We start from the raw sequence: 27,789 nt of genomic DNA, 5'->3' as shown, positions 1-27,789 counted from the left end.
GAGAATTGTTTATATTAAAAACAGGCTGAGAGTTGTTGGAACTGTCATCAGCCCCCAAATTGGAAGACAAACATTCTTCTTGTCAGGATTTCTTCAGAAATCCCCTGTGCTGCTTCAAGGAAGATAAAACAAAGGTAAATCTAGTGTGCAACCCAAATCTTGTTTAACAGAGTGATTTATCTTCAGGCCTACTAACCGGTGACAGGAACACGTCTATTTTTTTCTAGTTGCCCGGGTTTGTTCATCCCTCTGAACCTAAATTCTGGGAGGAGTAGAGCATAGGGTTTGAGATTTCGGACGCTGGCTTCCATCACACTGCAAATGAGCCTTGGCTGGAGCTGAAGGTAAACCTCTCAATCACTTTATGCCTCAGTTTCCCTTCTCTGTATAATACGGATTGCTGAAGGGAATTTGGGGAGATTATACAGACCTTGGAACAGTGCCTGCCATACAGAAAACTCTCAAAATATATGAGTTACCATTAATATGTCAAGAGTTTCCCTCAGCGCGCCACTTGGCCTGTCTTTCTAAATATTAGCATATTATAAATGGCATCAGAACGTGAGGGGCACGGGCCACGTGATCCTTCCAAGAAAGCCACTCGTAGGGACCTTCGGAGAGTTAGCAATAAGACTGGAAAAGGAAAGGCAAGCGCGCCCGCGGCCCCCGCGCGACTTCCCGCCGCGCCCGCGTCCCGGGCGGCGGGCGGGCGGGCTCCGGGGGCGCCCGGGTCGCGGCGGCGACGGCGGCGGCGTGAGCGGCGCCTCCGGGCCGGTGAATCATCCCGGCAGACACCGAGAGCCGCGGCAGCAGAGAGCAGCGCCGAAAAATGGCTGAAGCGGGCACGGGCTTTCTGGAGCAGCTGAAGTCGTGCATAGTTTGGTCTTGGACTTATCTCTGGACCGTGTGGTTCTTCATCGTCCTCTTCCTGGTCTACATCCTGCGGGTGCCCTTGAAAATCAACGACAACTTGAGCACAGGTAAGGCCCGGGCGCCCAGGCCCGCGGCGCTCGCCCCTCCCCCGCCCCGGAAAGTTAGTGCAACTCGCGCGGGGCCGCGGCCGGCGGGGGCGGCGGGGCGCGCGCTCGGGGACGCGCCGCGGCCGCGCACCGGACGCCCGCGGCCACCCCCCGGGGACGCGGCGCCTCAGCCGGCGGGGCCGGGCGGCCGGGTTGACGGGGCGTGCGGTGGCGGCCGGCGGCCTTCTCGGCCCCGAGGCCCCGCCACCCTGTGGAAGAGCCGCGGCCCCAGGCTGACCCAGCGGGCTGCGACGGCTCCTCGGCGCGACATGCTCGTCGGCAGGCGACAGATGAAACGGAGGTCAGGAGCGAGGGAGTTCCCGCGGACGCCCCCTCGGCTGTCTGCGCGTGAACCCTGAGGGCTCCTCAGACTTGGACCGCGTCCTTCCTCTCACGCTGTCGGCCGCGGCACGCCGAACGCCCGAGTGTGGTGGGACCCGGCGTGGCTCCCCACGGTGGCGCCTCTCGGTGGGTCGCGGGCGCTCCGGTGCGGGTGCCACCCAGGGATGCCCAGCGGCGTAGCCCCCAAAAGGACTGACCCGCATCCGGGGCCGGGCTGTCCGAGCGGCGCCCTCGGGGGGCCTCGGTTTGAGCCCCTCCACCCCCGCCCCCTGGGTTGAGAGGGGAGCGGCGTCGCTCAAGTTTAGTACCGGGAGAGGGATTCTCGAAAGTACTATCAGGGATTTGGATGACGTGTCAAGTTACCAAACGGAATGTCAAAGGGACAAAAGGAAAGACAAGAAATCTGGAATTTATGATAGTTTTAGATGATCTCTACCCCTCTCTTCCTCTTCTCCCCGTATGTTTAAGGCTTTGGTAACTAGTCGTGTCCAGAATCTTAGATAAAGCTCCGCGTGCTAAGAAGTGAGCCCCGCAGGTCTCATATCCACGGTTTTAAGTGCACAAGGTAGTTAGAACAGGATCTGAAACTTGGAGCCAGCTAACTGAATCATTAAAAAACAACCGCAAAGAAAATTCGCACCAACAGTAACACTCCAGAGACAGATCAGAAACTATAAAGTATATTTTGCTGGAAGGGTTACAGTTCTTCTTGAAGTCTGGAATTAGTTGTGGGACTCGTTAGGCCTTTCTCTTTTCTTTAAAAAAAATTTCGCGGTAATTTTGGAGATCCTTACAGTCTTTAATATGTATATGTGTTTGTATATATTCTACCTAGTGTATGACTTACATAGTCTTGGAGTAGGGATTTGGAAATGCATTTTGCTGCATGTTGTTAGCTGCATTAGACAATTTATAGAACCCTTGAGATAATGTACTCAATTTTGTTAGGAAACTTGTACTTTTAAATACTAAATCTCAGACAGCGTGATTAACTTGAACTTATATTCATATTTACATTTATTCCGTAGTATACCTTGGGATGGTGTCTTTAGGTTGCAGATAGGATTCTACACCCCAGAATCGTCTTGCCATTTTAATAGGAGCTGTTCAACCCTTGGATTCATTCACCCTAGTGATGATGACTTTGTGGCTTTTCATCTTTTAGAGTGGCTGCTTATCACAATACTTACCTTCCTTGTTTTAGGCAGATATATCTCTGAGATACTTTGTAGTCCCAAAGTCTTGTAATTTTAAGAAGTTGTTTGAATATATGTGGCAGTAGAATCTTGTATTTATTGGTAAGTAGGTTTGATTTTTTTTCTCCCAAAAAATTCATTGTAGGATTTTTAAAAATGTGAACGTTTCTTATCTATTACACGTTTAAAATTTTTATTTCAGAATACACATTTGTGATACTGTATTTTCGTCAAGTAAGTTAAATAATCATCTGTGTGTGTGTAGATGTGTGCATGTGCCCATAAGTGCACAGACCAGTGCTTTATACAGAACAGGCAAGAAGCAAAAGACCTGTTGGGAATGTGTGTAGTTTTTAAGGAAGAAAAATGTTTAGGTCTTTTCCCAACATCTTGAAATATAGCATTTCTCGCAAACACCTTTGTTAATTTGTATAGGGTTATTTCTCATTTGTGAGAAAGGGACAGAGAAAATATGAAAATGAGCAGGCCATCTGGGCTGAATCTCATCAGACACATGGCAGAGGGAGCCTGAGGCTATTTACCCTAGTGATGTTGGACTTCTGTTTTCAGTGTGGTTTGATGCACATTTTCGTCATAAAAGGAGGTAAAAGACAAGCACACAGAGAGCACTTATCTCTATGAGAGAAAGTTGGGGGAGAAGGGGACATTAGACCTTCCTGTGGTGGAACTTGCCCATGCAGGGAGAGCTCAATGGTTCTAATGGGACTGATTTTGCCGTTCCTAAGCCCTGTAGTGCTTGCTCTTCCTATGGCAGGGAAGGCACCTGTCCTTGGAGGGGCCACTAAGTCTAGAGCTGCTTTTAGGGAGCTGTGGGTGGCCCGGGCCTCCTTCCTCAGGGAAGCTGAGGACACCGTCACAGCGACCAAATCAGTGAGGCAGCCAGCAGTCAGGGCTTCTATATCACAAGCCCAGCTCTGTACTTGTAAGGTTGTGAAGTCTGGTAAAAATGTTCCTGAGTTGCTTTAGGTATCTACTTGGCATGTTCTTTTCCGTAGCTTGATTACCTGAGGTGACTTTAATGTTTCTAACCTCATTTGTTCACATTTTCTGGTAAATGTGTTTAATTTGATTTTTTAAAAATTGAAGTATAGATGATTTACAATATTATATTAGTTTCAGGTGTAACAAGACAATGATTCAACATTTTAATAGATTATACTTCATTTAAAGTTATTATAAAGTATTGGCTATATCCCCTGCTCTGTACAATATATCCTTGTAGCTTATTTATTTTATACATAATAGTTTGTACCTCTTAATCCCCTACCCCTGTCATTCCCTTCCCCCCTTCCTTCTCCCCACCGGTAACCACTGGATTGTTCTCTATGCCTGTGAGTCTGTTTCTGTTTTGTTATATTCATTCATTTGTTTTACTTTTTAGATTCCATATGTGAGTGATAACATAGATTATTTGTCTTTCTCTGCCTGACTTATTTTGCTAAGCATAATCCCTCCAGGTTTATCTGTGTTGCTGCAAATGGCAAAATGGCTGAGTAGTATTCCATTGTGTGTGTGTGTATATATATATATATATACACAACTTAGGTTGCTTCCATATCTTAGCTATTGTAAATAATGCTATGAATTTTGGGGTGCGTGTATCTTTTTGAATTAGTGTTTTTGTTTTTTTCAGTTGTATACCCAGGAGTGGAATTGCTGGGTTATATTGTAGTTCTGTTTTTAGGTTTTTGAGAAACCTCTATTATGTTTTCCACAGTGGCTGCACCAATTTACATTCCTATCAACAGTGGACAAGTGTTCCTTTTTCTCTGTATTCCTGCCAACATTTGTTATTTGTGTTCTTTTTAATGGTAGCCATTCTGACAGGTGTGAGGGGAATATCTCATTGTGGTTTTGAGTTGTATTTCTCTGGTGAGTAGCGATGTTGAGCATCTTTTAATGTTCCTGTTTTCCATCTGCACGCCCTCTTTGGAAAAATGTCTGTTGAGGTCTTCTGCCCGTTTTTTAATTGGGTTGTTTGTTTTTTTGATGTTGAGTTGTATGAGCTGCTTATTTACTTTAGATATTAACCCCTTATCAGTCATATCATTTGCAAGTATTTTCTCCCATTCAGTAAGTTGTCTTTTTGTTTTGCTGATGGTTTCCTTTGCTATGCAAAAGCTTTTAGGTTTAATTAGATCCCATTTGTTTATTTTTGCTTTTATTTCCTTTGCCTTAGGAGACAGGTAAAAATATTGCTACAATTTATATCAAAGGGTATCTTCCTCTAGGAATTTTAACTATAAAACTGGTTAAAACTGTCTGATACTACATTTAGGTCATTAATCCACTTTGAGTTTATTTTTATGTTTGGTGTTAGAGAATGTTCTAATTTCATTCTTCTAGATTTAGCTGTTCAGTTTTCCCTGCATCACTTATTGAAGAGATTGTCTTTTCTCTACTGTATATTCTTGCCTTCTTTGTTGTAGATTAATTGACTGTAAATATGTGGGTTTATTTCTGGGCTCTCTCTTCTGTTCCATTGATCTGTTTGTTTTTGTGCAAGTACCATACTGTTTTGATTACTGTAGCTCTGTAGTATAGTCTGAAGTCAGGGAGCATGATTACTCCAGCTTTGTTCTTCTTTCTCAAGATTGTTTTGGCTATTGTTTTGTCTTTTGTGTTTCCCTACAAGTTTTAAAACCATTTGTTCCAGTTCTGTGAAAAATGCCATTGGTATTTGGATAAGGCTTGCATCAAATCTGTAAGTTACCTTGGGTTTAACAATATTAATTCTTCCAATCCAAGAACTCAACATATCCTTCCATATGTTTGTATCATCTTCACTTTCTTTCATCAGTGTCTTATGGTTTTCCGAGCACAGGTCTTTTACCTCCTTAGGTATGTTTATTCCTAGGTATTTTATTCTTTTTGATGTGTTGGTAAATGGAATTGTTTCCTTAGTTTTTCTTTCTGGTTTGTTGTTGGTGTATAAAAATGCAACAGAATTCTGTATATTAATTTTGTATTCTGCAACTTTACCAAAATCATTGATGAGCTCTAATAGTTTTCTGGTGGCGTCTTTAGGACTTTCTACATATAGTATCATGTCATTTGCAAACAGTGAGAGTTTTTCTTCTTCCTTTCCAATATGAATTTCTTTATTTCTTTTTCTTGTCTGATTGCCGTGGCTAGGACTTGCAATGCTGTACTGAATAAAAGTGGTGGGAGTGGGCATCTTGTCTTGTTCCTGATCTTAGAGGAAATGCTTTCAGCTTGTCACCATTGAGTATGATGTTAACTGTGGGTTATATATGGCCTTTATTATGTTGAGGTATGTTTCCTGTATGTGCACTTTCTGGAGAATTTTTATCATAAATGGACATGGAACTTTATCAAAACCTTTTGCTGTATCTATTGAGATGATCATATAGTTTTTATTCTTCAGTTTGTTAATGTAGTATATCTCATTGGCTGCTTTGTGAACATTGAAAAATCCTAGCATCCCTGGGATAAATTCCAGTTGATCATGGTGTATAATCCATTTAATGTATGGCTGGAACCAGTTTGCTGATACTCTGTGGAGAATTTTTGCATCTGTATTCTTCAGTGATATTAGCTTGTAATTTTCTTTTTCTGTGATGTCTTCATCTGGTTTTGGTATCACAGTGATGCTGATCTCATAGAATCAGTTCAGAAATGTTCATTCCTCTGCAATTTTTTTTGGAATAGTTTGAGGAGGATAGATATTAACTCTTCTCCACGTGTTTGGTAGAATTCACCTGTGAAATCATCTGGTCCTGGGCTTTTGTTTGTTGGAAGTTTTTAAATTCAAATCTTATACTGAAAAATGAATTTTAAGAAAGACAAGGGAGAAAACAAACATATTAGGAATAGCACACATTGGTTAGATTTGATAATTGATTTTTGATGTTCTGCCTTTGAGTTGGATAGGAGAGTGTTAAAATAGTTCTATGATTTACTGAAAATAGAATGAACTTTGAACAAAGTTAAAAAAAAAACCTAAATTATACTATTGTTAGTTTTCAAGTGAATTAATATCCTGAAACAAAGCTTTTCCAAAAGGGCAGAAAAGTTTATTATAGATAGAAGCAGTCATGCAGGATATTATTCAAGAAAAACAGAATAGATTAATTTTTTAAAAAATAGCACCATAACTTAGTTTATATTGTGGTGTTGATAACACTTTCTCATCTACACTGTGTTCTGAGGTTTTCGATGTTGAATTTAAAACATTTTGCATGGAAGCACCTTTTCTTAATTGTGCACCTTTGCCATTTTTTGCACAAAGCAACTTAAGTGATTTTCCAACTCTTTTTCTGTTTCCAGAAAAGCAAGTTTTCAAAGATCTTTTAAATCTTATTTCATTCCTTTTGGAAAACAAATATAATAGTCTAACCTAGGTTTAAGATTGTTTATGTTATAAAACTTTTTTTGGGGTGTTAATTAAGTTGATAAATACAGATGCAAAACTTACATTACTGAATGGAAATATACATAATTTTAGGTGCAGCTCAGATTTGAGTATCTTCGTATTGGAAATAGTTGCTCTAAATTTAATTAACACTCTGGATTTCTTGTTTCAAGGATCTTGTTGCAGTTTACCTAGGTTTTTTGCCCCTGCTATGGCTTTTGTTTCAAGTGCTCTCCCCATGTGTAAATTCCACCCATCCTTCAGGGGCCAGTTTGCATGCTGCCTTCTGATCCTTTCAATCGAAAGTGATGTTTCCTTCACTTTCACTGTACATTATCTGAGAGGCATGTTGGCAATTTTTATCTTGCATAAATTATAGTTGTGTGTGTATAATGTGTGTCTGTCAGTGTTTGTGTATATGTGTCTCTTTTTCTAAATACATGTTTTATAGCTTTTACTAGACTCTAGTTCTTCACTTTCCAATATAATTTCTTGCACACAGTAGTTCCTTACATTCACTGGGTGAATGAATCTCTAAGTTGTGTTGTAATCAGTGAGTTGGGATCGGAACAATGGAATTGACCAAACACATTACTGGGTACATGCCTCATTTGTTTTCAGCTTTATGTTTTTTAAAATTAAAAAATTTTATTATTGTTATTTTTTTAATGGAGATACTGGAGATTGAACCAAGGACCTTGTGCATGCTAAGCATGTCCTCTACGACTTAGCTATAACCCACCCTTTAAGTTTTCAGCTTTAGAGCAAAATCAGAAACTGTCACAAAAACTTAAGAATTTCTGTAATGGGTCATATGAGTTTATGAACACATAAAAGGACAATTTTGTGATTGTCAGCTTTGAGTTGAGGATATATCACAGACATCTTAGTTGCCCTTACTTATTTTTGCAGACATTTCTCTCAGCCATTAATGAAGCAATCTGAATGATGCTTTTTTTTCTTAAGCCCTTAGTTTCCATACATGTACAATGATAGCTTTATATTCCTTAAGATTTTTTTCTGGCTCCAGAATTCTGCTTCAGTGCCTTGGGATAAGTTTCATTGAGTGCAGAGTCTATAACTGAGCAAATACAGGGACTTGATGAACATATATGATTTTTTCCATGTTGGATTCTAATTCTTAGTAAATACAACTCCAGATTTTATGTGGATTCCTTCTGTGACTTTCCATTTCACTGAAAATAAAATCCAAATATGTTACCCTGGCTTACAAAGTCTGAAGACCTGACCCCTTCCTACCCTTCCTATCTGAACTTTGCCACTCTTTCTTGAGGTCGCCATCATCCAGACAGTTGTGATTCTTTCTTATTCTTAAGCATGCCTTGCATATTCTTGCCTTGTGGTCTTTGCACTAGCTATGTCCTCCACCTGGAATGCTTTCCTACTTGATTTTTATGCAGTAGTATTTTTGCTATTTGCATTCACTTCTTTTGAGAGGCTTTTCCTGATGACAATCTACAGTGACCATTCAGTCACTATAATATCACTGAATTTGAATTCTTTGAATAGCACTTAGCACTGTTTGTAATAGTTCTTGTTTATTTACTTAGTGCATTCTTATAGTCCCCCATGTGACTGTAAACTCCGTGAGAGTAGGAGCCTCATTTGTTATGTTTTGTCTGTCTTATCATGGATCCTCAGCATCTTGAACAGTGAGTGTTTGGGACTAGCATATGCTTAGTATGTATTTGTTGAATGGAGGAAAAATTATGTCAGTTGGTCTTCGTGACTCAGAAGTAACACCATCCTTTAGAAATGATTTTGGAATATATCATATAGTAATTTCTTATAAGTTTGAGAATTGTGTATACTGATTCTAAGTTATAAAGATTACCTTGAAATGTTTACTGATGTCCAAAATTTTAATATATTTTAATCCATATTTTAGAAATAGAATTTAAAGAAGGCTATCCTTCTGGTCCATGTTGTAAAGTAAATTTAATAGAAAGAATGTTAAAAGTCAAAAATTGATTGCATTGGGAGCCAATTTGTGTAACATAACCTAGAACTTCAAACAAAGGAATTTGCAGAATTAAGTGCTTCCTATTTTGTGTGAGGATGGAGCTTGGGATTCTACCAACATGGAAAAAAGTTCTTGTCTCTAGGAAAGGATAGAGTAATATAGAAGAAAGACTTCATTGGGACATTTTTTTAGAACAGTATCGTCAGGTATTATAAAACTTAACAGAAACATAATATGAAGATGTTAGAAATACTTAAGCACAATTAATTTAGTTCATGTATTTGCATATTCCTTTCTCTAACTATAGAAACCATTTCTAAGTTTATATGAGAAGCCAGAGTGAAAATGGTATTAGTATTTTAGAAATTGGCTTTCTTGCCAATTTTACTGAAATATTTCTTTCTCCATAAAGTACTGCATATCTATCTCACCAGCTGTGATGAGATGAAAGGAACATTGGATATAGAAGATTTGAGTTCAGATTCCAAGTTACCAGTTGTTGGGTAATTTTGGACAAATTACTTTGTAAAACCTTTTCTTCAGTTATAAGATGGAGAAAGTAATCTCTATTTCATAGTTTTATTTTGACATGTAAATGATATAACCTTTTGCACTGAGCCCTGAGCATGGCACGTAAATGAGATTAGCAGCCATATTTGTATATTTGGGTGTTCTAGTCCATTTCACTGACTCTAAACTATGTTCACTGGTTACTTCATTCATCCACTGGTTTGTTCATTCATTCATTTGGAGAAGCGGATGTGTATAAAATTGAAGTCACGTTATTCCTGTTAATTATTATTTGGACACACAGTCGCATGTCAGTTAACATTTCTCCCAGTTCCTGCACTTGTTTTCTGTGCTGAATAATTAATATCATCAAATATACTGCCTTGTTCACGAGTGCTTCTAGGTATATTTTCTACCTATGATCAAAGATCATGCATGGTAGAAGTCACATCTTAAAAATAAGACTGAGTATAAATCTGTTGATTGGGAGTAGGGAGAGATGAGGAATTAACCTTTATTGAGTTCTTACACGATCCAGGCACTGAGCTGCCTGCTTTATCATTGGTTGTTAAGGCTTCCTGGGCTTGTCTGCACATCTGGTTATATCCCATGTACAGAGCTATGTAGCTGATACTGTCTTTGTCCACGTGGAATGAAAATTGTTCAAAGCAGAACAGGTATTATAATACTAGTTGTCCTATTAAAGGCAGCAACGTAAGTGAACCCATTTAAAAATGTATTTTGCTGGGAAAGCAGCTTAGTTTATGAAAGAGGGTGAGAATTTGGTGGAGACTTTTGGAAGGGACTATTTCTTTAGTATAATCAGAAGAGCTTTGAGAACAGGGATTATAGCATTTTCATCTTTGTATTTCCACCATATGGTCATTGCTCCTGATGATACATGAAAAGATGAATGCATGAATGACTTTGGGTGTTTCTAAGGCTTTCCAAGATTGATGGCACTGGTAGTGCTTTTCTTAGTTCACTTCATCACCTAAGGTTTTCTTTTCCTTATTTCAGAGCTGTATTGTCAATGCTCAGCACTCAAGGCTGGGCTTATTATTTGGCTCACAAAGGAAACTCAGAGAGATAGAAGGATTCTTCTGAGGTAACTAGGGCAAGAGTTTGAAGACAGAGGCAGGGAGGAAAAAGAGTGTTCCTGTGTATTCAGAGGAGGTGATTGCCCAGGGTGGAAACTAATGGAAAAATTCAGAGCAGGAGAACGCTAAGAGGAAGAAGGGGTGGTGTGGTATAAGCATGACTGGTCAGATGGGCCAAGGCAGCTCAATGATTGTCTTGATGTGGTGCTGGAATGGGATTGACAAAGTGTGCAACTGAACAAATACCCCAACTTTAAGGAGTGCTTATGCTTCTTAAATAGACTGTAATAGACACAACCCTTAGCATTCTGTGAATATTTGTTTAGCTTAAATAGAGTTACCTTTGGCTTTGCAGCTTGATGAAGAATGGGATGCAAGTTCACATAAGATGGCAAAATGAATGAGAAAGTGCTTTGTAGACTGTAAACTACTACATTATAGTAAGTTGTTTCTCTAGAAGTTTGATTCTATAGGCTTTGTCTCTCACAGTGAAATGACAGGTTAAAATATATAATGGGATCTTATTTATCCTGGATATCCTGGATATTCTTTCTAAAGAATATCCGTGAATTACACTAAGCAGGATAATGAATTATTGGATTGTTTGTAGCCACACTACTGAATGTCTGTTTGTTGTAAACATGAAATAATATTTCCCAACATCCTTTTTGTATTTGAGATGCCATTGTAAAGATATCTATAAAAGGTTTTGAGTTTTCCAGGAGAGAGGGAATACGTAATGAAATTCTTTTTTTTTTTTTTTCTGTTACAGTGGAGCAGGACAGTTGCTCACGTGTAACTGTTACCAGTCACTCAAATATGGCAAGCTTTTCTGCACTACCTACTGTGCTAAAATAAGAAACTGATAGGCTCAGTTAGCTCTAGTGGTGTGTCATATTGACTGTGCCTAGGGCCAGAGGAGTCATTGTTCAGTTGTAGTTACTAAATCTCAGCAAAATAAGGCAACATTTATCTGAGGGAGCATTTCTTTTCCCTCTGAATTTTAGGAAAGTTAACATGTACTAATAATAGCATACTTTGTGGAGAACTCTAACTTTGTTTTATAAGTTGACTTCCAAATCTAATAGTGGATCTTGGTTAAGTATCAGTCTTTCTGAAATTTTGAGCAAGGCTGTAGAGAACTTTAAAGGAATCTCTTAGGTAAATGAGTGTGAATTTTTTTTTTTTTATTAGAAAGCTTGACAATTTAAAATAGCACAAGCAGTTGAAACACTGAGGCATGAAAGTCTTAAAAAAAGAAGTGGCTTTCAAAAATAAGCAGTTTGAGCTCAGACAACTTAATAACAAAAAAACAAACAACTCAATCCAAAAATGAGCAGAAGACCTAAACAAGCAATTCTCCAGTGAAGACATACAGATGGCCAATAGGCACATGAAAAAATGCTCAATAACACTAATTATCAGAGAACTGCAAATCAGAAGTACAATGAGGTATCACCTGACACCAGTCAGAATGGCCATTATTAGAAAGTCCTTGAATGATAAATGCTGGAGAGGGTGTAGAGAAAAGGGAACCTTCCCTACACTGCTGGTGGGAATGTAGTTTGGTGCAGCCATTATGGAAAACAGTATGGGGATTCCTCAAAAAACTGAAAATAGACTTACCATATGATCTAGCAATCCCACTCCTGGGCATATATCTGGAGGAAACTCTAATTTGAAAAGATACATGCACCCCAGTGTTCATAGCAGCACTATTTACAATAGTCAAGACATGGAAGCAACCTAAATGTCCATCAACAGATGACTGGATAAAGAAGTTGTGATATATTTATACAATGAAATACTACTCAGCCATAAAAAAGAATAAAATAATGCCATTTGCAGCAACCTGGATGGACCTAGAGAGTGTCATTCTAAGTGAAGAAAACCAGAAAGAGAAAGAAAAATACTATATGATATCACTCATATGTGGAATCTAAAAAAAAAAAGAAGAAAAGAAAAAAGAGGACACTAATGAACTCATCTACAAAACAGAAACAGACTCACAGACATAGTAAACAATTTGATGGTTACTGGAAGAAAGGGGGTGGGAAGAGATAAATTTGAGAGTTTGAGATTTGCAAATGTTAGCTACTATATATAAAAATAGATTTAAAAAAAGTTTCTTCTGTATGGCACAGGGAACTATATTCAATATCTTGTAATAACTTTTAATGAAAAAGAATATGAAAACAAATATATGTATGTATATGCATGACTGGAACATTGTGCTGTACACCAGAAATTGACACAGTGTAACTGACTATATACTTCAATAAAAATAAAATAAAATAAAAATAAGCAGTTTGGGTCTGGATCTCCACGTGATCTCGAGTTAGAAAGGTTTTTATTTTGTTTTGTTTTGAAGTCACATTGGGATGCCATTCGAAAGTGTTAATTTATTACCAATAGGCAAGAGTAGAATGCTTACAATTCTACAGTTACAAATTTTCCAGTTTCTAGTCTCCTTCTCTTGGAAAAGAGAGAGTGAAATTTGCTTCTCTACCAAATTGATCTTTTTCATTTATTTGATAGGTGCTATTTATTGGGTATTACTAATAGAACTAACAAAATAATGCTCTTGGAGGTGTTTTGCAATTTATTACACCCGCTTGACTCCCTTGGTGCCCTTTCTGTAGCATACATTTAGATTACTATAGTGTCACATAGAAAGACCTGGTGTCCTCTGGTTTGTACTTTTCCCTGGGTTTTGCTGGAAAGGGAGAAGAATCGCTATCCTCTGTCATTGACATCTTTAATTAAAATAAAACAAATTATACTTTTCTCAGTTCAGGCTCAGTATGGTTTAGAGAGAAACTCTTTTGTTAGCTTATTTGGCTCTTTTTGCAAAGAGAGTGTTTTAAACTGCACCCTTACATTTGAGAGATGAAATAAGAGAGACTAAATTATAGTTTTTAAATATTAGAAACCTGCTTCTCAATTTTTTTTCTCCAAACCAGTTCTATATGCATTATCATTCAGTAAAATTCTGAAAATGTTAAAAAAAAAAAAGTTATAGCAAATCTATCAGTTGGAAAGTCATTACCCTAAGAATAAACTTTTTCTTTCTTTTACATTATTTGAACATTCAGGTTCTTTGAGGGAAGATAGAGAAGCGGTGACACCATAACGTCAACTAAGTATGAGCAAAGATATGCAGACATTAACTAGTTTGGGCTATAAAAGTATTCCTAAAAATGTTTGATTTTTACAAAAATAGTTATGTTTTATTGCTTGCCTACAGAAAATAATGTAACAATTTCTGGTATATTTTAAAGACAGTTAAAAGAACTATAATTCTTAAAAATGATTATTTTTAGTTTTAACCATGAGAATATATGTGATGGAGAAGAGTAATTCACATTTTTGAAAAAGATAAGACAAACAGCATGTTACTCTTCAGGCTGGAGAGGATCTGAATTCAAAGCTTGCATGAAGACTGTCCAGCTGCTAAGAGAAAACGAAGATTTATACTGCTCAGTCCAAGGGAAAACTTAAACATTATTAGTAAGTAGATAGGCAGGCTGGGACTAGCCAGGGAAACAGAGCTGTGTAACAGTGGTCACAGGTGAGTGCTTTTTCCCTAGCATGTCTTGAATATTATGGCCATCTATTGTTTCATGTCTAGCTCACTTTCTAGGAACAAACATGACCTAGAAGTAAAATATAAAGTCCTTTTTAACATATATTATTCTGTTTGTAATGCCTGTAAAAACAAAAGAAGATACAAAAATATGTAAACATTAAGACAGTATTTTATTAATGGAATTCATGCCTTTGTTGGAATCATTTATTATTTTGATAAAATCTTACATTTCATTAAAAATATGCTGTTGATATGTGAATGCTACTGATACTTGGCTTTATAGAAATCTCTTTTTATCATTGACTAGTGTCAGCTAGACAGTATCAATCCTTTCAAATTGCTTTTCTTTTAAATAGTTTACGCAAGGTTCACATGCACTCCTAGGCAGGAAGCCCAACTATATTTGTGAAATGACATTATTTTTACTTTGCGTTTAGATGAAAACTAGTCTCCCAATCCTGGCACATTGCTTTCACCCCTCTTTCCTTAGGGGCACCAGAGAACAAGTAACAACATTGTGTGCCCGTGTTTACCTGTCCTGGTTTTCTTACTTCAGGATGCAGCAAATTACCTGAAATGGGATGATAAAATTATCAAATCAGTAAGAAATTAATATATCATGTTACTTTTAGAAATAAGGTGGATGTTGGTAAAGCAAACCACTCATGATGTTGTAAAGTGTTACAAAATATCAGGGGATTCACTTTGCTACTTAGGAGTTTCCTACTGCCTTTTTTGCCACTGATTACAAAGTAACTCAAATAAATCTGGATGTCTCAGATTTTACTCCACTAAAACTGTAGGACTAAGGATATGTTCAGTAAGTAGTAACAGCTCTGAGTTGCAGGGTCCAGCAGGGTTCCTGTGCCCCTAATAATGGCTGTTAATGCCCACTCCTGCCTATGAGTGCTCCGGCCAGACTGTTGTCACTTCTGGCTCCTGGTGCTCAGGACCATTGTCCATTTTCCCCCTCTTCTTGGTCCCCATTGTTGGGGATGTTAAAAAGTGGCCTTGGTCAGGCAGCCTGTTCACATCGTCATCCTGGGGACAGGTCTGCAGGTTCCAGCTGGTCCAGTGTATCAGGCCTTTCTCCTAATTGTATCCAGTCTTGCCACTCCTGAATTACTGACCTCCATAAAGTATAATTGTTCCCTTACCACATTTTAGCACAAGGTCAATATGGGTTCAAGTCATTTACCACTTCTGTGATTGTAACACTAGTTACCTTGTTTATAACTGAGGATAATAGGATTTTTATGTGAATTTAATGAGATTATATGAGTAAAACCTTAGCACAGTGCCTTGCACAATCTAAATGCTTAATACTTTTAGATGTTTAGTTGTGACTGTTGTTCCTGCTTCTGCTATGTGACCTTGTTCTATTATTCTGAGTACCTGCCTCAATCAACTTTTTCTCTTATGTCAGTTTTTAGAACGGTAGTTTATCCTTCCCCACCTCATTCTTTATCATTTGTTTTCCTTTTTCATAATAATGTATTTATTTTCTATGTTTCTCTTGAAATTTGAGGAGAAATTTATGACAGTAGGAATAGGAACTCCATTCCTAGTCAAAATGAGTAAGATTTTTATGATCAGTTTCTTACCTTTAGTCTTTAACTCTTTGTACTCTGTGCATTTTCATAATTTTTCTGTAACTGCTTTTTAAACCTCATGAATAATTTCAAAGCCAAATTCATTAACCTGTTTCCAGATCTTGTTCTTATTGATTTGCTGTATTATAGAAAAGGACTTTTTATGTTGAAATCTCTATTCTCTTACCATCAAATAATAAATCCATTGAGTCATACTACTACAAGTCACCATACTTGGTGTGGGTGTGGAGGAAAAGAAAGATGACCAACATGTGGTCCCTATCCTCAAGGTACATAGTGCAGAGAGGGAAAGAGAAACAGTCACACAACCAAGTCTAATCCAGAGTGAAATGTTTAGAGAACAAAGGAGCAAAGAATATAAACCAAGGGGATAAGAGAAAGCTGTCAATTCATGGTGGCAGTTTTTGAGTTGGACCTTCCTCTTGGAACCTTTAGACTAATGGGACTGAATTAGCAAAGGAATGTCATACTGCTTGGTGCCTTTAGAAAATTGTAAATGTGGCTGAAGGGAGAGTGAAAAAGGGAGAAAAGTGAGAATCTGTTGGGGTTAAACTGGAGTTCATTGTGAAGGATTTTTAAAATTTGAAAAAAATCTAATTATAGATTTTAGCCATATAGACAAGGGCAAGAAATAATATAATGAGGTGACCCCCTACCCATATTTAAACATTGTTTATGTTAACACTTTACTATAAGTATTCATATTGCTTTTTCCTTTCTCTCTTTTTACTATAAACTGTACAAACTATGTTTTGTAGAAGACTTTTAGATTTATAGAAAATGACTAAGAAATTACAGAGAGTTCCCATATACCTCACATTCAGTTTCCCCTGTTATTAATATCTTACATTACTATGGTACATTTGTTTCAGTTAAGGAACCAATACTGATACATCATTTTAAATTGAAGTCTATACTTCATTCAGGTTTCCTTAGTTTTTTACTGAATGTCCTTCTACTGTGTTTTAGGGTTCCATCCAGGATACCACACTACATTTAGTTGCCGTGTCTTCTTAGATTCCTTTTGGCTGTGACAGTGTTTCATACTTTTCTTGTTTTTGATAACCTTGACAGTTTTGAGGAGTATTGGCTACGTATTTTGTAGAGTGTCTCCTAATTGGGATATGTCAGGTGTTCTTCTCATGATTTTTCTAGGCTTATGGTTTTTGGGGAGGGAGACCAGAGGTAGAGTGCCATTTTCATCACATATCAAGGATGCAAACTTTCGGCTTGGTGTATTCCTGTTGATGTTAGCCTTGATCATTTGGCTGAGGTAGTTTAGTGTTTGTCAAGTTCTACATCGTAAAGTTACTCTCCTTCAAATACTGTACTCTTAAAATGGGGGTCACTTTGCACAGCCCAAATTTACAAAGTATAGAGTTTTGCTTCCCTTTGTGAAAGTAAACAGAGACCACCCAAATGACTCCAAACTCTAGGCTCCAGGCTGCAGGCGGTAGGTTATGTTAAGGTTGGATTCAGGTCTGTTCCATGAATCTCATTCTGTTGGACAAATAGCTACCTATTCTTCTTGTACAAAATGGCAAGAGCAAAAAGAAGGCAAGTGGAAATACGTAAAACTTCATGTGGGTCATATCGAGAACTGGTTCACTTCACTTCTGCCCACCTTCAGTTGTCTAGAACAAGTCATATGCCCAAGCCCAACGTCTGTGGAGTAGGAAAGTATGCTCTGCAATTTCTAGCAGGTTGTACTGCAAAGCCATCTGGCAAAGACTGGGTCAAAATTTCAGTATAGATTATGAAGAATTATGACCAGTGATACAGTTTATCACAATTTTTGTATCATTATATACTCTACCAGTCATGTATGCAAGCTTCTGTTTCTCAACATCTTCACCAGATCTTGATGTCAACATTTTTGCTAGTTTGATGGATGTCAAATGATATATTGTTGTTTTAATTTTCATTTCCAATTGTATTTGTCTTTTCAAAATATTTACTATATATTTGTTTTAAAAGGTTAGTTTTTTCCATTGTAAAGACAATTAGTAAGAATAATAAATTTTTTTGTGATGAAAACAAAAATTTGGAATCTGACATTATGATGGTTATAATTAGTTACAAGCTTTAGCTGCCAGCTATTTTCTATTGCTTACATGATGTCAGATATTCTGAAGAATATCAAAAATGTCTAGACCCTGTTTTTAAGAGACCCTTTTAGTTCTAACATGATTCTGTGGACATGATGATTCATTTGCTTTCTATGTAGTATTCTAATTCTCTTGAACCCATTTAGTAAGTTGGGTACAGGCTCTATATTCCAAACTGCTCTTTGGAAATCGTGACTGGCATTGCAGAATATGCTGATGTTGTGAGTTTCAATAAGACAGGTAAACTTACTGGCTGTTGGCAATCTTCAAAAAGAGAAACAATATGTCAGGAAGATTGGGCCAATATATGTGGAACAATGTGTCACTTGCCAGGTGAGAGAAAGGCTGCTTCTTGATCTGTAGGTGTGACCTTTTCTGATGTCTTCGGATCTCCTTTTCCTTGGAGGCCCAGCTTCCACAGGAGTTAGTGAGGATGAATCCCACTTCTGATGTCTTAGAGTCCAACATCTTGACAACAGAGGAGACCAAAGATAGAATGGACCAATCCTTAACCTCCTAGGAAAAGCTAGACTAGATCCTAGAGCAGAACTTTGTGTAAGGATTTTGAGTGAGGGAAATTAAATGTTTTGATATATATTCTGGATATAATTACTGCTGGCAAAGATAAGGGCATTTTGTTAATGAAGGTCCCAGCAAGAAATAGATCATACACTCAGATTGTTAATTGAGAGGGATTTATTAAAGGGACTATTTATGAAGATGTGGGTAGGAAAATAATAAAGGATATTTTATTAAAAATAAAGGATAGTGCAATATCCTGGAGCTGGAAGCAGCAGTGAGCCATTACCATCTGTAGGCCTGAAGGGACGAGGGAAGCAACAGTTACTGGAACCTGTGGAGGCCTTCAGTAGAGAGACAGGGGTAATCTGTGACTCTGACATGATGCTGTACATTGGGAGCCAGGGATGAATGCCCTCCTCCTGTTCTCCTCCCACTCTCTTAATCTCTTGTTGAAGTCTCCCTTTGGCCAAATTAACCAGAGGTCAGAGGGGAGGGGAAGGAAGGTGGGAAATAGACCTGGAGTGGCAAATGGAAAATGCATAGCATAAGGCACTTTTCTCAGACTCAACCAATTTTTTAAAGGTTTTTTTTTTTCTTTCTTTCTAACAAGAGGCATTTCTCAAGGTTCTATTTTCATTAATCCTTTTTTTTTTCTTGTGCAGTACCCTTCAGCAATCTCATGTAGATGAAACTCAAGTCTATATTTCTTTTCTGACCCTCTCCCAGCTTCCAGGTTTGCATTTTCATTGGCATATTGAATATTTCCATTGAGATATTGATCACTAGCTCTCTCTCCTCCCTTCCTCGTAGCAGAGCTCAATTTTTCTTAAGGACCCCTCTGCTTTCAAGATTCATAATAATCTTCATCTGTTCTTCCCTTTACATGCATTTAGTTGACAAATCCTGTCAAATTGTAGAGCTTCATGAATCTCTCTTCAACTCCTACTTGTCTTTATTTCAGCCTTTATAATCTTATTACGATAATCTCCCAATTTATCTTCCTGCCTCTGATCTCTCCTAATCTATCCTACATACCAGGATTTTGCTTTCAAATCCTTTAATGTCTTCCTGTTGCCTAGTAAGTAAAATGGAGACATCTAAGCCTAATATTCTAAGCCTTCTTCCATTAGCTCCAGTGAACCTTTCTAACTTGATACTCAGTACTAACCTTCATATTCCCTGCTCCACTCAAAATATACTTTACTTTATATATCATTATTTCTGTTATGCTCATATTTTTAATCACTTTAAAAATTCCTCATTTTTCTTTTCACAGAGGCCAGATGATTCATCTGCAAGTTGAACACCTCTTGTTTACCTGATTCCAAATGATTCCAAAACCCCCAAATTCTAAATGCCCCACATAACCTGTGTATCCCATTGGCTTCTTAATCTCCTTGTCCTGTGTTTCTTGAGGACCTTGACCTTTCCTTCCAGTCTTACTCCCACATCACGGTACATCCAGGTTTGTCAGCCCGTGGACTCCAAGGGCTCTTGGTCTTCTCCCCTCAGTGCATGTTCTTCTAGAAACTGAGCCCTTCTGTTTGATCTTGGTCACAGGGAACAACTGACAGTCAGTATAGAAGCCCCTCTAGCACTCCTGATTCACTTGTGTTTAACTAAAATTTTTACATTAAAATAATTCCAAATTTACAGAGAAATTGAAAGTTAGTAGTTTTTTTCCAGAACCACATTGCTGATGTGATTCCCTATACTTTAGTGTGTATTTCCTACAAACAAGGGTGTTATACATAACCACAGTAAAACCATCAAGATAAATTGATTTTGATAATTAATTTAATTAATCAGATATTGGTACAGTACTGCCATCTAATTCTCAGGCCTGGTTCAAGTCTCACCAGTTGTTCCAATAATGTGCTTTTTATAGCAAGAGGATCCAGTTTGCAAACATGCATTGCATTTAGTTCCCGTGTTTGTTTAGTCTTCTTTTGTCTGGAAGAGCTCCTTTCCTCAGTTGTTCCTTGGCTTTCCTAACCTGGTTACTTTTGATGAATATATGTCAGTTGTTTGGTAGAATGCCCTTCAATTTGAGTATATCCTGTGATTCTTCACGATTAAGTTCAGGTTATGTATGGACCTTAGCCAGACTATCATGGTGGCGATGCTGTTTCTCTCATTGCATCTTATCAGGAGCTCATGATTTTTATTTGTCCCATTACTGATGATGCTCATTTTGATCAATTGATTAAGGGGATGTCTGCAAGGTTTTGCTACTGTAAAGTTATTCTTAGTCCTTTTGTAGTTAGTAAGTATTTAGAAAAGCACTTTGAAACTATAAATTCTTCATCAGACTTTAATTGTATTCATTTACTTCTTTATACCAGTGTAGACTCCTGGAATCCTTTTTTATTCAGTGAGCTATAATTTATTACTGTCATTATTATTTTGATACTCAAACTGTCCCAGCTTTGGCCTGTGTGAGCCCCTTCAAGCTGGCTTCTGTGTCCTTTTGACATGTCCTTGTCATTCTTTGAGGGCTTGATTGCTTTATGTGATATTCCAGTCTCAACTTGTACTTTACCTGTTCCAGCCTTGGAATCAGCAGTTACTCTAAGAATCCCTTTTTCCCTTTTAGTGGAGAAAAATATTTGAAGCCAAGATTGATGTACAAGGTATGCTTATTGCTTTAGGGGTGTTGCTGCTCTGAGTCCTCTCAGATGACAGAGCAAGGGAATTTATATACGTATACATGATGGATATAGGCACATTTATGTGTGTATTTCTTTCTTTATTCCCCATCTATCTCTCTTGAAATTGTGAGTTCACACTGATACTTCAAATTCCAGTCTAATCCTTCCAGAGTTCATTCCAGTTTTCTTCCTTTCCGTGTTTATTTCTTCAGTGACAGTGATAAACCTGAGTCCCATTATCCTTAATAAACTTGCTGTTTGCTCAATATATCTGTATATAACCAGAATCTCTTACTATTTCCTCTTAACCTCATCTGACTGGCACACTTGGATTCTGAAACCACATGCTGAGTAGTCCTCCTCAGTGGCCCTGTGCATCCAGGTTGGGTCCTAACACCTGTACCTGTATGTTCCTCCCCACTTCCCCCAAGGGGATGTCTTCCTCTTACCATTCAGCTCTGACACGACATTTGGGGCCACTCCCCGTTCTTGTACCCTCCTTGCTCTGCTTGGGGACTGACACCCCAAGCAGAGGTGCTCCCATGCACAGGCTTCTAGGCTTCTGTGCTGCTGTAGGCTTCTGTGCTGCTGCTACCACCCACTGTATGTCACCACCCCAGCACACAGGCCTACTTTGCTTGGTTCTCCCTATGGGTTTAGAACAGAATTATTTAGGAAGAGAAAGACAAGAGGTGGGCTCACCTTTGTAATGGTTTATGCTGCTGCTGCTGCTGCTTCTGCTGCTGCTGCTGATTCTTCTCCTTCTCCTCCTCCTTCTCCTCCCCCTCCCCCTCCTTCCTCCTCTTCCTCTTCCTCTTCTTCTCCTTCTTCTCCTCCTCCTCTTCCCCCTCCCCCTTCCTCCTCCTTCTCCTTTTTAAATAATTCAAATACATTTGTTAATTCATTATGGCAGACCTGGAATTTCAATAGACCAGGCCCTAAAGTCTTGTTCTCTGCTATTAAGCTATGCAGTCATCTATTTGTTATATCCTTTAATCCTTAAAGTGAAATTGATCTAAATCTGTGACGATGTAAGGCCCTGGAGAATTGAACCTTGTTGCAAAAGGCATGTCTGCTGGAAACCAGAAGTTTGAATTCAGGCCCCAGTTTGTACATATTCATGTGTGGGAGAGAGAAGGGGGAGAAAGGAGAGGGGCGAGGAGAGGAAAGAAAGAGAGAGAAGACAATCTTGAAAGTTGGGATGAATGATTTATAAATGCCTTTCTTGTGAAGGGGACAATCTTTACACAATTTAAAAAAGAAATTCTAAGAATCTCCTCCTTTTGCCCCAAACCAGGTTATGGATTAAGTAGCTTCTCCCAGTGTGCCAGAAGACCTACTTGTCTGTCGTCTTCTCCTCTAGACTGTAAGTTATTCAAGGGCAGGGCTCTAGGCTCTGTGAGAGCAGGTCACATCTGCTGGGACACCTTCGAGTCCCCAGCCCCAGTGCTATGCACTGCTTTGTAGAAGCCACTCTGTTAATATTAGTTTGTAACATTGGTTTGTACTTGGACCTGACACCAAAGTCCACGAACTTTCTACTACACTTCACTCTGTTCAGGAAAAGATGGGCTTTGTCCCCTTTCAGCTAGCAGTCTGATTAATCTCAGAGTCTGAGGGATTGTTTGTCATCCAACAGTACATCTCTCTTGTCCCTATTGGAGTCAGTTATATGTGGCCTAAACTAAGTGCTCAGTGGGTTTGTATACACTTCATTTATTGTATTACTTTATGTTTTTCCCCTAAGGACCCAGTAGTAGTTAGATGAGCAGTAGATGGAGAGGTGACTTCATTACTTATGTTTGTATGATTTCAGATAAGTTGTTTAATATCTGAGGTCCAGTTTCCTCATTTGCATGGTGGGGACTTTAATAACTTCCTTACCGGGCTGTTGTGGGATTAAGTGAGATGTAGCGTATGTAAATTTGCCCAATATGGCAGAGCAGGTTACTTCCACTTCATGTTTAAGAGTGTCATTCAAGAGTGTTAAAACAACTGAATCTCGGCTGTCCTAATGACCATTTTATTTAGTCTTACTATTTATCTTAAAATGGGCTTTACCTTTGATTTAGTAGCCACATAGTTATTAAACATTTTAACAAAATTGAGTCCTGAACAACAAATGGCTATGATTTAGATTTTGGTAGCAATTTGATTTAGATCTGCTCTCAGTGGTAACTGTTTATCTGAAGTAATTCTTTTTGCCACTAGATGGTGCTTGTCTATGCCTTTGTGAGGTTTTCCTATATAAACTATATTATTGAGGGAAAATGCATCTTGTTATTCAACATTGAGACTTGTATATGTGGTATTGATACTCATGCTCAACCTGTTGATTAGATATTGTAAGGTTACACTAGAGGTTAGGGCAGAAATTATTGGGAACTTTAAAGTTCTTTTAGATCATTGTTTATCCATATTATCCCCAAGTTTAAACATAAGAAATTTATTAAAAAAAGAATGAGATAGGAGGAATTATGTGAGTAAATATGGTATTCTTATTTTTAAGATGTACATAAAATTTGGCTTGGGCCAATTCATGAATTAGTTAGAAACTATATCAAGATAATAAGCACTTTATAGGCCCATGTATGATTTTTCTCTTAATTTTTCAATATGATCAGAAAGACATAGCAGACAGTTTATGCTCAGATATATTAGTAGCGGATAACTAACATCATATTCAGCTCAGAGTGCACATCATTTGAAGTATGGTGATTATTTAAAAAAATGTGATGCATTTACTGTATTACTTTCTGATAAAATTCAACAAACATTTATCAAGCCTGCCTCTTTCATGAGGGTACAGAAATGAAGAAACATGGTTCTTTCCTTTCATGATGTAATGAATAATTAATTATGTTTGGCTGAGGTTTGCTACTATAATAGAGATTGTGTGGGATCAGAGGCAGGGATTATCAGAATTTGTGGTACAGGACTTTTTTAGATGAGCTGCAGGGGGAATCCTGTTAGAGATTTCTCACTCATGTTTTCTAGGAATAGCTGGACATAACCAGTTTGGGAACAAATACTTTGATAAAAGATAATTTTAATTTTTAGAATTTCTCAGATTACATTAAGAATGGTTCTGGATATGTATGACTAAAGTCTGGTATAATTGAAAGTAGGATAACTTTCCTTTTTCATCTTAACTATATGTAGAAAAGAGCAGAGACGACAGAGTTTGGTTGCAAATTGGGAGCTGTTAGTGGCAAAGCAGAGTCCATGAGCTGAGAGCTGGTGGTTATATCAGATAAGGGGTTTTAGTTGTAAGCAGCAGAAATTGACCCTAGCCAATTTAAGGGAAAGTGAAAATGTTCAGAATATAATGAAAAGCTAAAGAATTAGACTTCAGAAAGGGCAAAATATAGAGCATCTCTAGGGATCTAGGTAGCAGGGACTAATGGATAGTTATCTTAGATGCCATTGTCAGAATGAATGAATTTCAGCTACTTCCATTTTTTTTTAAAAATACTGCTAAATATCGAATTCCTTGGAGAGATTATCCTTGTACCCATCCCAGTTGGCATCAGATGAGATCAGAAAGGCTAGTTTGAGGGGAAGGAGGGACAGGTTTTGGGAGAAGACTAGTTTCAGATGTGTTAAGTTAGAGAGATTTTGACATTCAAATGGAGATGTCAGATGAGTAGTTAGATATTTGAATCTGGAGAGAGAGATTTTGGACACAGTGTATAGGTAGTGTTTAAAGTCATGAGATAACATAAGATTACAGAAGGAGTGAATATAGAGAAGAGAAGAAGCTCTAGACTGAGTGCTGGGGCTTTCCAGCTCTTAGAGTTTGGGAAGAAGAGGCAGAATCAGCAAAGGAGACTGAAAAAGATGTTCAAGAGCTCCTACACTGGGCCTTTTACTGAGAATTTGTGTGTGTATTCTCATCCTCTGAGTCCTTTCAAATAGTCCATCCACATTCCCTAATCTGCAGCCTCCTAGCCACCAATCCTTCAGTATTACTCCTTTAAAGTCCTTGATTATACAACAGAACATTAGCCACTGCCCAGAAATTTATATAGATCTGAGCCTAGGCCTTCTCTTTTTACAGAGTGAACAGATGTGTTATTTGAAATTCTGCCCACCGAAAGAATCTCCCTTCTTCATTATCCTCAGAGTCACCCCAAAGAAGGGCTATAATCTGTGAATGAGTGCTAGCGTATTATATAGAGCCATCTAAATGAGTTTAGTGTTTTTTGGTATTTTTAACCCCTAGGCATCTAACTGAGTTCTGGGGAAGTCACCATGAAGCTGGGATGTAATTGAGGGATAAGGATGCCATGGGTAGGAGTGGCTCACTGGAAGCATGCGTCCTCCTCAGGCCTCGGGGCTTGCTTGTGGCATCCCTGGCCTGGCTGCTCAAAGCTATAGCAAGAAAACTGCTCTGACTTGGATTTTTTGTACCCAGTCCCATAATCTTGTTACCAAAAATGGCCCCTGCTTTGGTTCTTGCCTCTGCATCACCCCTTGAACTTCATACACATCATTTTCCATAAGATTGCCCTTGGCACTTAGTTCTGCAGATTCTTTACTGACCTTTCTGCTTGCTCAGACAGACCTCAGAGGAAGCCTATCAGCCAGGGCCTTCTCTTGTTCCCAGTTCTGGAGTCTAGGGAATCCCCTACAATGACCATACTCCTCTCTTCTTGTTTTCCAAAAATTCCCTAGCCAGTCATCATTTCCTCTCTTTGCTGGTTTAGAGGTACTGGCTATTTAGTCCCTGTTCTGACCTGTAAAAATCCAAAGTGCTTGAGACATTTTTATAATTCTGTAGAAGGACTCATACATATTTTCCTGAATCAGTCCATATCCCAGCTTCATGAGTTGCTTTGATGAATCTAATAGAGTGTTTATTTGTGTATATTTGGAGTGATATTGGTGGGAAATTAGATTGTAAGTTTTCCCATTTTAATAAAACTGAATATTTATTGGTATTTAAAAAATGACACTGAAGGGTCTTTTTCTCTTCAACTTCATTTCATTAAACTGGCTCATTTAGGACCAATATTTTAGCAATCTGTGACAATTTTTTACTGTTTTTCTGAGTCTTTTAACATACTGCTACATGCAGATTTCATAGTTAAATTTATGTTAAATTTTATTGTGAAGCAAATTGATCCTTCTGGACAAATGTACTTATTCTAATAATATTATGAGTGCTAGAGGGCAGACTTTAAAAGATTGAGAATTGTCTATTCTTGTCTTTTGTTGATTATTTTAAAGTATTTTTGGTATACTTTATAGATCATGAATTATTCCTCTTATATACTACTAGAAAGCAATGATCATTTTAATCACTAACCTCAATTATTTCAATAGCTATGATCAGAGATTTCCAAAACCAAGAAATGAAGAAATCTATTTTTATTGTCTCTATTTCTTCCATATGCCTTGTTAAAAAAGTGTTTTTGTTGTTATTGTCATTGTCCATTCTGTTACAAATTTTCTTCATGTATCTGGTGATCCTTGACTGATAGAAAACTCTGTGCGTGTGTGTGGTGTTTTCAGGGGTGGAGAGGTTGGTGATAGTTTAACCTTTGACTTCACAGTAGAGTGAGTGAGTACATGAAAACTAGTGATTTCTCCTTCAACTTTCTTTTTTCTCTAGTTTGGACAAGTTTCTTCCTAGTTTGGGTACACTCATCCCTTAGACTTTTGTTCAGCATGCTAGCTGTGGCTGTGATTAAGTATCCCCTTGTCTAAGGATTTAGTCTTGTTTTGTTCTGTTGTGTGCCCACATGGGGAAACAAGGTCCTTTTAAAAATTAACAATGATCTAGGTTGTTATGATTAAAATAAGAAAGGAAGGTAGAAACTAGTTGGATAATCTTCTCTATGTTATATAAATTGCTTTATATAAGCATACACTGTACATAGGGTGAACTGTCTGTTCAATGCACCTAGAAATCTGCATGGCTCACACCCTCACTTTTTCAGGTTTCTAATCAAATGTCACTTTCTCAGTTCAGCCTTCCTTGACCCTTTGAAAATAGTAAACCCCTTTCCATACCTGTCTACATATCTGTTCTACTTTCTGTCTCTATGAATTTGACTACTCTAGGAACCTAATGTAAAAGGAATCATATAATAGTTGGCCCTTTGTGACTGGCTTATTTCATGTAGCATAATGTCTTCAAGGTTCTACATTTTCTTTTGAAGCAAACAGGTAGGAAGATGTTTTGAACTTGATTAGTAAGTATACTTAACTTTCTGTGATTTAAAGGCATCTTTCTAGGGGAGGTGGGGAGGGTGTAGCTCAAGTGGTAGAGCACATGCTTAACATGCATGAGGTCCTGGGTTCACTCTCCAGTACCTCAATTACAAATAAATAGATAAATAAATCTAATTACCTCCTCCCCCCCAAAAAATTCTAAAAGAAATAAAAAAAGAAAGGCATCTTTCCAAAAGTACCAAAGAAACTTAAGGACATAATTAAATATTTGCCAAAAAATATAATGTCTAATTGACCAGTGACTTTTTTACATAATAAATAGTAGAATCATTGATTAAGGAAGCAACTGTAATTCTTTGGGGAGAAGATAGCCTGATTTTTATAATATAATCTTCTGAATGAGAAGGTGTATTTAGCTCAGTCTGGAGTTCCTACTCCTTCCTTCCAACCTCCATAGCAGACTGATGTGTCTTTCACTTTCTGGTTTCTAGTATTAACTCTGTACATTCCTAGTAGGTTATCTTTGACACTTGACATGTCTAAATATGCAGTAATACATCTTGGAAAAAACTATCTGTT

The 27,789-nt window shown here is 38.0% G+C and overlaps 1 protein-coding gene across 6 annotated transcripts in view; it reads left to right on the top strand.

Annotated features, from left to right (window-relative positions):
- The first annotated feature begins 261 nt into the window (after positions 1 to 261).
- The window catches only part of ST7 (suppression of tumorigenicity 7), a 229,856-nt gene continuing 202,328 nt past the window's right edge, over positions 262 to 27,789 (top strand). The window contains exon 1 of one of the 6 annotated variants that reach the window (XM_064487413.1): positions 262 to 344. Coding sequence is in view for 4 of the 6 variants with exons in the window: in XM_064487406.1 (XP_064343476.1) it covers positions 830 to 980 (151 nt within the window). In the remaining 2 variants the exon portion in view is untranslated. Of the gene's footprint in view, positions 345 to 757; positions 981 to 1,367; positions 1,488 to 27,789 lie in introns of those variants that run through there. The other 5 variants (XM_064487406.1, XM_064487409.1, XM_064487407.1 and 2 more) reach the window with 5 other exon arrangements.

This window comes from Camelus dromedarius, chromosome 7, assembly GCF_036321535.1.
Source record: "Camelus dromedarius isolate mCamDro1 chromosome 7, mCamDro1.pat, whole genome shotgun sequence".
Lineage (NCBI taxonomy): Eukaryota > Metazoa > Chordata > Mammalia > Artiodactyla > Camelidae > Camelus > Camelus dromedarius.
Note: the sequence above shows the minus strand (reverse complement) of the source record. Positions and strands in the feature narration are given on the sequence as shown.